This window comes from Oryx dammah, unplaced genomic scaffold (genome assembly GCF_014754425.2).
Source record: "Oryx dammah isolate SB20612 unplaced genomic scaffold, SCBI_Odam_1.1 HiC_scaffold_28, whole genome shotgun sequence".
Taxonomy (NCBI): Eukaryota; Metazoa; Chordata; class Mammalia; order Artiodactyla; family Bovidae; genus Oryx; species Oryx dammah.
In genome coordinates, this window is record NW_024070212.1 from 18,590,346 (window position 1) to 18,601,163 (window position 10,818).

Genomic DNA, 10,818 nt, shown 5'->3' on the forward strand with positions numbered 1-10,818 from the left:
CTTTCACCCTCCAATAAAAACTTCACCGCAGAGCTTTCATCCGAGGAGATGAAAGAGGCTTCCTGAGACCAGAGCCAGCAGGTTCCTAGAAGGGGGTGGGGGTTACCCCAGTCACGTAGCCAAGTTTGATGACAGAGGGGTCCCTTGGTTTCGAGATGCAGAGCAATTTGTGGGGGTCCTCTTGTCCAGCTCTCTAAACCCTCACTCTCCAGATGAGGACAGCCCCCAGAGAGTTAAGGGATCAGGCTTCAGCCATGCCTCAGTTCTTGAGCAAGCAGCTGTCGTTTGCCTAGGAGCTGGGACACTCTATTAGCAGGCACAGCAGTCACGGAATCCTCCAGTGGGAGAGCTATATCCTGGATAGATGGAGAACCTGAGTTTCAGGGCCTGTCACGGTCAGCTAGTGACAATGGCGTCACGCTGGACTGTCCTTGGGCCCTACTATATGCTGCCCTAAGGAGTTGTCGGGGCACCAGGCTGGGAGATGAGGGGGAGCAGTCCACTTTCACCTTCTGAGGCTTATGAGGGTAGTAGAGGGTAATAATGAGCACTGCCAAGCTTCCTTCCACTTCAAAGCTTATGAGGAGCGAATGGGTCCGAGGAAGGTGGAACCTGGACACACAGCCCCGCCCTGGCTCCTGTCAGGGCAGCTGTGGTAGGGGAACACAGATGCCTGGAATAAGAAGGAACCTCAGGAGGGAGCTGACCCTGGCTACGGCTGGGGGAGCAAATGAGCCCACAGTCCTCAGGGTCTCTGAATGCCAAGAGTCAGGTCCACGTCCAGAGATGAGCGTTTAGAGATCCAGAAACATGTGAGCATACACACTCATGCAAACACACATGCCCTGCCCACAAAGGCATAAACATTCTGGCAGGCACTCAGATGTACACAGGCACACACGTACACAGCCACAGATGGTGACACACAAGCACCCTCACATAGCCACCCAGACACAGATATGCACTCCCGCAGGCACATGCACACCCACGCAGGCAGCACACAGGCGCACAGGAGCCAGAGCCCGCCCAGATACACAGAAGCACATGCCCAGGCACCCACCCGCTAAAGGGAAACGTGCTCAGACACAGCGCACATCTGCACACGCTCAGGTTCCTTCGCACACACACTTGCACTCTCACACAAACAGCTGCCCAGGCCGTTTGAAAGTGCCCCAGCTGGCCAGCCGCTATCCGTCATTCCCTCCTGCTGCGGCCCGGGCCCTCCCCCTGCCCCGCCCAACCCAATTGTTTGTATAAATTCCGTCCCGGTGCCCCTTTCCCCGCACAGCCAGCCAGCCTGGACACCTGCACAACCTTCTCTCTCTGCCCACTCCTGGCAGACCCCTCGGGAGCAAAGCGCACCAGCGAGCGGCATGGGTAAGGAGCTGGGCTTCCGACCACCGCGCGGCCCGCCGCTGGCCCGCCCCCACCGGGAAGCGACCGAAAACCTGGAGCGGGAGCTGGTTAGCGGAGGGAGCTGCGCGGCTCTGCTCCACCGTCGCCACCCCACCCCCACCCCTGCATTTCCCAGAGCCAAAGTTCTGGAATCGTCCGTCTGGGAAGGCAGAGGGACTGCTGGGAAGGGTGACCTTGGGCTCCCACCCAGCTCCCCAGCTGCAGCCTGGGACCAGGGCGCCTTGCAGCAGCTGAGAAAATACGTGCGGGTGAGGGCACTTAGAAGCAACTGTACGGTGACAGTTACCATGGGAGATTGACAACCCTGCTCCAGCCCTAGGCCAGCTTCTCACTGCAGTCACTAGGGAACCCGGCCGGCCGTGGCCAGGGCGCTCTCTAGCCATCCTGCCCCACCAATCACTCCAGGAGGGAGATCAGGGAGCCCCCACACTCTCTTAAAACAGGGGGCAGGGGAGAAGGGCTGTTTCAGACTGTTTCAGTGCCTCCACCTTCTCAGTCCTCCAAGTCTCCAAGCTCTCCTATTCCCCTATCCGTGGACTTCTTGATGTCAGGCTGAGGAGGAGCCTGGGTCTGCTTGGGAGTATTGAGGTTCTTGCCTCCTGGGACCTGGCTCTTTCCTGTACTGGTGGAATGCCCAACAAGCCAGCCTAGCTTTGGAAGAACCCCTGGGCTCATCTCAAACCCAAAGATATTCAGAGATGTTGCTTGAGATGCTTAAGATAGATGCTCCCCTAGAAAGACGACTGATACTCAGTGGAGTTTGAGTGGCTCATGGGGCCTGACTGGCAGAAATGCTGTGGGTGTTGGGGCATGGGGCACTTGGGCTCTGGGATGGAAGGATAGTGCTTGGGGCGATACCTCCTTCACAATACACCTCCTTCATACCTTTACTTAGTCTCTGGCTTTGCAGTTTTTGTATCTCTGTCTTGATGTCTTGGAGTTTTGGTTTGTTTGTTTGTTTCACATTTTTATTTATTTATTTGGCTGCATGGGGTCCTAGTTGCAGCACCAGGGATCTTTTAATTGCAGCGAGGGTTCTCTAGTTGTGGTGCATGGGTTCCAGAGCTGTGGGCTTAGTAGCCTTACTGCCTGCAGAATCTTAATTCCCCAACTAGGGATCGAAACCACATCCCCTGCACTGCAAGGCAGATTCTTAACCAGTGGACCACCAGGGAAGTCCCTTGATGTCTTGGAGTTTTGAACCTCCTTCCATTCTGTTTCTGGCAACCTCCTTCCCCTCCCCCTCACCTCCTGTGCCAAACCCTGACACAGCTTGGTTGTAGAGCTGAACAAGTATTAATTCCTTAGGGCTGGGCCTCACCTGTCCCAGCCCAGCCCAGCCCTCTCTCTGGGCACCAGGTACTACCTTGGATCTCTGGCACAGCCCTACCCATATTTATACATTTCTCACCTGAAAGTACTTCTGAATACTTTGTCTTGTTTGGCCTTCACAGCCACTTAGAGAAGAAGGTGAGGTATTATTAGCCCTTTTAGGCAAAGGGAAGAAAATGGAGAAAGTAGATGTCAAACGTGGACCTTGAAACCACACTCTGGACTCTACAATGCTGTTCCTGCCTTTCAGACTCCTAATTCATGTGGCTGCTGCAAGTAGAGGGCCTGGCTCCCTGGCTGAGGGCCTGAGCCCAGGCACCAGACTGGCCATGCTCCAGCAAGGAGGCTGTGTCAAGTCCTGTGAACTCCACTCCAGGGTTTTTTTTGGGCTACAGCTCCCTCTGTTTGTTCCTCAGCCCTTCCTCCAGGTTAGGCCCCAAATCCTGATGCTTAATGCCTAGTGGTAGCCATCCTTGTCAGGGACTGACTTTGGTTCCTGACTTTGGTCCCCTAGATACACGTGGCTTCTCTTGCCAGACATCAGGGGACAAGGAGGGCCACTTCCTACAGCTCTGGTGGTTGGGCATCGGAACTTTCCAGGGTTGGTTTACAGATAAACCAAGTGGATGGGGCCCACACAGGGGTAGAAACCAATTTCTAAGGATCTAAGGATCTTCAGCTGGTATCAGTCCTGCAGCCTTGAACTTTCTCCTAACCCTTCCCAGACTCTTGGTTATATAACCCTAGCGCTGGCTGGCAGCCTGAGGTCGGGACCCAGAGGGGAGGGAAGCGGGAAGTATCCCAGCTCCTGGCTTAGATGCCTTTCAAGTGAAATGAGATGAATAAGTGCCACCTGAGGGCTGTTCCTCAAGCACAGCCAGGGTTTACTGGCTGCTCCCAGGCAAGTACACAGCCCCACACTTGACTTCAACTCCTGGTTTATTTCTCATACAAGTCCACTGTGGTATTCTTATTACCCTCTTTTTACAGATGATGTCAAAACTGAGGCCAAGGTTAAGTGATGTGTCTAAGTTCCCATGGCCAGTCAGTGACCAGCTGAGATGGGGGCTCAAGTCAATGTCATAACCATTGCAGCCTCCCCTGCACTTACCCTTCTCCTGCCTCCCCTGGGTCCTGCTTGAGGGTCTGTGCACCTTCAAGTGTATCTCTGCAACTCTTCCCACCACTCCCACACACTCAGGAGGATCTGGAGGGGACCTGGGATGGTGCCTCTGCCTTGGCCAGTGGCGGGATGGGAGGATTGGGGGGTGCAGCATGTAAGGAAGGAGCCTTGGCCCTCCAGAGCGTGGGCCAGCCAACAAGCGCCATTGTTTCCACAGCGACCAAATGTGGGAAGTGCGGACCTGGCTACCCTTCCCCTCTGGAGGCCATGAAAGGTAAGTGTGAAAAGGTTGAGATCCAGCATCCCCAGGAGTGGGCAAGCCAGTGCCTGTTACTGACCCTGTTGCTGGCACACCCTGCACATAAGTCTGGCCCTCCTCCCCAGCCTGTCACCCCCACTGCCTGCTTTCTACCCTCTAGGACCCAGGGAGGAGCTTGTCTACCTGCCCTGCATTTACCGAAACACAGGCATTGAAGCCCCGGACTACCTGGCCACTGTGGATGTTAACCCCAAGTCTCCCCAGTATTCCCAGGTGAGGTGGTGCTTGGACACCAGTGGGCCCTAAGACCCCCTCCTCTAGATTGCCCTGACAGTGCCCTCCCCACTCCATCCTTCTTCACCCTCCCTGGGTCTGGTTGTTCAGGTTGCTCATTGCACAAGAGCACCCCCACCCGTGTGCAAGGTCAGTGCTGGAATCAAGGCTGTGCTCTGCTGCCAGTTGCAGTGGGCCCAGGGGGCCTCTTTTTGAAAAGTGCACAGAGGCATGGTCTGGATAAGCACCGCCCATATCTGCTCTCCTCTGCTAGGTCATCCACCGGCTGCCCATGCCCAACCTGAAGGACGAACTGCATCACTCAGGGTGGAACACCTGCAGCAGCTGTTTTGGGGACAGCACCAAGTCACGCACCAAGCTGGTGCTGCCCAGCCTCATCTCCTCCCGAGTCTATGTGGTGGATGTGGCCACCGAGCCCCGTGCTCCAAAGCTGCACAAGGCACGTCCTCCCCCCTAGCCAGCTCTGAGCCCCTAATGTGCTCAGCGCCTGGGGCAGCCTATGGGCAGGAAAGCCGCCCCTACAGCAGCTGCCTCGGGCTCCTGCGCAGAGTCAGGCTTGGCAGCCGGGAGCGGGGCTGGACTTTGGAGGAGAGTTACCGCGTGTGCTGGGTCATTGTTGCCCAGAGGCACCACAAGGGAGGAAGGAGGCTCTTGTTTTTCACTCTGAGCTAAAGGAGCCATTTCTTCCCCAGTGAGTTAGTGAGGCCAGGGTTTCCCTTAGGCGGAGCCTCTGATCCCTCCTTTCAACACTTTGCTGAGTGCCCTCTTTGTGCCAGGCACTCACTGCTGGCCACTGGTGATACAGAATTAACACTGGCATCCTCCCAGCCTGGGCGGAGCTTATGGTCTCGAAGGGCTGTGAATGCCCTCAAGACTGGGGAGGAACAGGGAGGAGGGAGGAGAGAAATTCCAGCTTTCTGCCAGAGAGTTGTCAGTCTCTGACGCCGCTGCTGCTCTGCAGACTGAACCTTTGCCATATTCCTACAGGGAAAATTGTGTCCCTGTTTGAAAGGAAAAGAGGGTGGGTCAGCAATAGGAGTGTGGGAGGGGAGGAGTGAGGAGTGGAGACTCCTGGCCCTGTTAGTTTCTGACATCATTCCTTACCCCTCTCCAGGTCATCGAGGCCAAGGAGATCCATGCCAAGTGTGACCTGGGCTACCTCCACACCAGCCACTGTCTGGCCAGTGGGGAGGTGATGATCAGTTCCCTGGGAGACCCCAAGGGCAATGCCAAAGGTATTGTAGGCACACCTGTGAGGGAAGCGGACTCCAAACTACGGGAGGGATGGAATGACCTTCCAGGGAGAATCAGAGGGTGGGTCTCATCCAATATTTAAATAATAATCATGTAACTTTGGTCTTCCCAGCTGGCACTAGTGGTAAAGAACTTAGCTGCCAATGCAGGTTGACGTAAGAGATGTGGGTTCGATCCCTGGGCCGGGAAGATCCCCTGGAGGAGGGCAGGGCAACCCACTCCAGTATCCCTGCCTAGAGAACCCCATGGACAGAGAAACCTGGTGGGCTGCAGTCCATAGGGTTGAACATAGTCAGACAAAACTGAGATGACTTAGCATACATTTGTGTAACTTTAGCTGTTTCACTTATTTTTATGGAAATGAGCCTTGAATGATGAATTCACTTACAAGTTCTGGTCTACCAGGGGCAATGTGAGAGAGTACAGACATGACCTCAGAAAACAGACACATTTCATATCAGCCTTCCCGAATTCAAGAGCAAATCTTACGATCCTTGGGATCCTTAATTGTCACAGCTACTTGTTCACTTATGGTGTGATCGATAGCTTTTACGTGAAATGTCTACTGTGTGCCAGACACAACCTACGAGATAGATGCTACCGTGATCCCTGTTTCACATGTTAGGAACCTGGGGCGCAGACTGGTGAAGTCAGCAGCTATTAAGTGGCAGAGCTGGAACTCAAACCTGGCACTGTAGCTCCCTAATTTATGTCCTAATCACTGTGCTGTACTGCTTCTCTCCCAGCCTCACCTGTTTCTCCAGAGCTTTCCATCCAAGGGGGCTTGGAGTGCACTGTCAGTTAAGGTCATGGATGGCCTTACTGATTGCTACATTAGACTGCAGTAGATTACTGCATTAGATTGCATTAGACCAAGGTTACTGCATTAGACTCCATTTAACTGCTTTTTCTAGAAGATGGGTTGCATGACATTCCAAGATTTAAGAACACTTAGGAGTAGACGTCTATTTACATTTCCAAAGAAATGGCAAGGCGTCACAACCTACTCAGCTAGGGAAAAACATAGGGAGGACTCGTGTCGAATTACAAATAAATAGCATTTTCTCTGTCTAAAAAAATGTAGTGAGCAGAATGGAGTTTAGACTCTGGCAGGCATCCTACACTGAAAGTAGGAGGCTGGGCAAAGGAAGCATAGGGTACAGAGTCCCAAAAGATCCTGGCACAAGGGAGGAAAAATGGACCCTGTGGTCTGGGAGAGGGAGGAACTGACGAGAGGCAGGGACGCCAGAGCAAGTCCCCACCTTTCACCTGGCCTTCTGGGTGGGACCCTTTGGACAGGTGGCCAAATCCACCTCCTGAATCTAAGGACCTGGCAAACCCAGCGAGGAGGAGCACCGGGCAATAGGCTTGGAGCCTCTTGGACAGGCCTGGGGTGAGGGCTGGATGCGGGTCCTGTCTCCACCACCTCTACCTACCGCTCGACTTTCCTCACTGCTCAGGGGGTTTTGTGCTTCTGGATGGAGAGACATTTGAGGTGAAGGGGACATGGGAGCGGCCTGGAGGTACTGCGCCTATGGGCTATGACTTCTGGTACCAACCTCGACACAATGTCATGATCAGTACTGAATGGGCAGCTCCCAATGTCTTAAGAGATGGCTTCAACCCTGCTGATGTGGAGGCAGGTGAGAATCCCCCGTATACCCATGGGCTGGCTGGAGCCTGCTCACATGAACCCCTGCTCTTCTCTTCCAAACCCCCACTCTCCAGCCATCTTACTTTCCTCATGTGGATCTCGGAACCTTGGGGTGATGGTATAGGATGTGCTGAGTGCTCTGACTTGCTCAAGCATCCTTCTGATCCCTCCAACCCATCTTTCATCCTTCTACCCTGAGCTGGGCCCCAGCCTTGGCCCAGGCTCTCCTGCCCTGATCCTGATTCCATCTTTCGGCCGCATCTCCACCCCAGGGCTGTATGGGCAGCGCTTGCACGTGTGGGACTGGCAGCGCCATGAGATGGTGCAGACCCTGACTTTGCAGGACGGTCTCATCCCCCTGGAGGTCCGCTTCCTACACAACCCGGCCGCCGACCAGGGCTTCGTGGGCTGTGCCCTTGGCTCCAACATCCAGCGCTTCTACAAGAACCAGGTGATGTGAGCTTCGGCCCTCCTCCCAGCAGTCCTGTCAACTCTGCCAGCTTCCGTACTGTGTCACTCCCTTCTCCCTCAGGGCGACCCAGGCCTCCTCCTCCTCTGGCTCCACCAACCCAGACTTCCCAGGAATTAAAAATAAGGCCACCCACCCTGCCTCTCTTCTCTGTCCTAGGCTAATTTCTCCCTAAGCCCCAACTGGCCATATTCATTCATTCATTCACAAAATATTTAGTGAGTCAGGCACTGTGCTAGGGCTTCCGAGGTGGTGCTAGTGGTAAAGGACCCACCTACCAATGCAGGTAGATGTAAAGAGACGTGGGTTTGATCCCTCAGTGGAGAAGAACCCCTAGAGCAGGGCACAGCAATCCACTCCAGTATTCTTGCCAGGAGAACCCCATGGGCAGAGGAACCTGGTGGACTGAGGTCCATAGGGTCGCAAAGAGTCGGACACAGCTTAAGCAACTTAGCGCGCGCGCGCACACACACACACACACACACACACACACACTGTGCTAAGTGCTGGGAATACAGGGGGAAAGCAGACATGATCCCTACCTTAGGAAGGTCTGCATGGGAGCTAGACCCTTGGGGCAAGACCTATACCTACTCTCTCTCTGCAGACAGTACACTCTAGGGAGACAGACCTGACACCCATCACCCAGCTCTGACAGGTTCCCTTCTCTGCCTCTTAACCCCAATGCAGGGAGGGACTTGGTCAGTGGAGAAGGTGATCCAGGTGCCCTCCAAGAAAGTGAAGGGTTGGATACTGCCTGAAATGCCAAGTGAGTGCTCAGGGGAGCATGGGAATTGGAATGTTGATTCCTGGGCTGGGGAACAAGAGTCCCTAAAGCCTCTGGACCCCACCCCCTACCCCCAGGCCTGATCACTGACATCCTGCTGTCCCTGGACGACCGCTTCCTCTACTTCAGCAACTGGCTGCACGGGGACCTGCGACAGTATGACATCTCTGACCCCAAGAGGCCCCGCCTCGTGGGACAGGTTGGGTCCCAGCAGGATGGAGAGGGAGGGAGGGAGGAAGTAGATGTCTAGACCTGAGGTAAAGGGTACAAAGTACCTGGGGGATGATAAAGAAGGTGCAGGAAAAGCAGAGATGGGGGCTGAGGGATGTTCGGGCCAGAACCACAGGGAATCGTGGTTGCACGTTGGGAATGTGAGGAAATGAGGTGCTCTTCCTGGAATGTCCTCACAGCCCACCACTGTCCTCCTTTCTGCTCTGTACCTCCCCATCCAGATCTTCCTCGGGGGCAGCATTGTTAAGGGAGGCCCTGTGCAGGTCTTGGAGGACCAGGAGCTGAAGTGCCAGCCAGAGCCCCTGGTGGTCAAGGTGAGGCTGTCTCCCCGACAGATCAAGGGTCCCTCAGATCCCTGCTGGAGAAGTATGGGGGAGAGGGCTGGGCCGCAGCTGAATATCTCTCAGAGTTTGAGTGGTGCCACTGATTCCCACGACCTGTATGTAACCCTGGGGTCTGACCCCTGGTTTTCCCAAGGGGAAGCGAGTAGCTGGAGGCCCTCAGATGATCCAACTCAGCTTGGATGGGACCCGTCTCTATGTCACCACATCACTGTACAGTGCCTGGGACAAGCAGTTTTACCCTGATCTCATCAGGTAGGGAGACAGCCTGGCTCCCCTCCCAGCCCTCCTCTCCCAGAGGGGATGGGCTTCCTGAAGACTCCTCAGCTCTGCTTGCAGACTCTGCTCCCTCCTCAGGAAGCCCTCCTTCCTCCCCCAACACTTACCTAATTTTGAAGGAGAGGTGGCCCCTGACCTCTTTCTTCTCCTGCCCTGTCTCCACCAGGGAAGGCTCTGTGATGCTGCAGATCGACGTAGACACAGTAAGGGGAGGGCTGAAGTTGAACCCCAACTTCCTGGTGGATTTTGGGAAGGAGCCCCTTGGCCCAGCCCTGGCCCATGAGCTCCGCTACCCTGGGGGCGACTGCAGCTCTGACATCTGGCTCTGAAGCAGCCTCCCAGCCCCTGACTCCAGCTCCTAGCTGCATTCCACATTTTGAACCCTCCATTCTGCAGAGACCTGGCTTCACTCTGCTCTCTCAGCCTCCGACCCTTAGCAGCTTCTCCTTTTAAAGCCAAACCCAGGCTGTTGACATGTAGTGAGCCATGTCTCCATCTGCCTGCCACGGCCACAAGCCGCTCACTGTGCTGTTTTTACATGAGCTGTTGGAAATGATTTTTCTAAAAAATAAACTGGTGAACTTCTTCCTGAGATCACCTTGTCTCTGGGGGCACTGGGCCTATGGCTCCTCCTCTGTTGACCCTTTGTATCTTGCACAGGAAAGTCCTGAAGAGGACCAAGGGGTGGGGTAGTTATGATGACTAGTTCATGCCAGTGATTACAGTACTATGCTAATGGTGCCAAATTCTCACTTTTATGGCCAGACAGAACCTGAAGATTTTGAAGGTGGTTGTCACAAGGAGAGCTGGCAGGGTGAGACTATCAATCAGTGTTCCTAAACTATTTTTTTTAATCTTTTAAATTTTTTAAAAAAACATTCATGTATTTGGCTGTGCAGGCTCTTAATTGTGGCATGTAGGATCTATTTCCCTGACAAGGGATCAGATCTGGGCCCCCTGCACTGGGAATGTGGAATCTTAGCCACTGGACCACCAGGGAAGTCGCTAATTTGTGCTTTCTTTTAATGAACCAACCATCTCATCCACCACCCCCAGGAGAATGTAACGTGCCCTCTCACACACAGGAGGTCCCCTAGACCCCTGACATAGATGGTGCTGTCCGTTCCCAATGCTGCTGCCAAGACTGGGAGAACACACCAGTCCAGGGAGGTTAGGTGTGTCACCTCCTACCTGGAAAATAGGAACAAGACGAGGCAGGAAGACTGGGACATCAAGGTAACCAACCCAGCAGACCAGGCCCCAGCACTCTTCCCTCCTTGCCTGGACGGTGTTTTAGAACCTCGCCCAAGTCAGAGATGTCTCCTTTCTCTGCATTAAGTCATTAGTTGTTTGTAAGAGGAATGCAATGGAAGTTTCAG

General features: G+C 54.4%; 1 protein-coding gene across 1 annotated transcript; it reads left to right on the top strand.

The window, feature by feature from the left end:
- The first annotated feature begins 1,258 nt into the window (after positions 1 to 1,258).
- On the top strand, positions 1,259 to 10,050 carry SELENBP1 (selenium binding protein 1). The gene is made up of 12 exons (XM_040230692.1): positions 1,259 to 1,377; positions 4,089 to 4,145; positions 4,291 to 4,403; positions 4,678 to 4,863; positions 5,539 to 5,659; positions 7,139 to 7,321; positions 7,605 to 7,783; positions 8,492 to 8,570; positions 8,666 to 8,787; positions 9,041 to 9,133; positions 9,297 to 9,415; positions 9,606 to 10,050. The coding sequence occupies exons 1-12, from the start codon at positions 1,374 to 1,376 to the stop codon at positions 9,766 to 9,768; spliced, it is 1,419 nt and encodes a 472-aa protein (XP_040086626.1). The 5' UTR covers positions 1,259 to 1,373; the 3' UTR covers positions 9,769 to 10,050.
- The last annotated feature ends 768 nt before the right edge of the window (positions 10,051 to 10,818 follow it).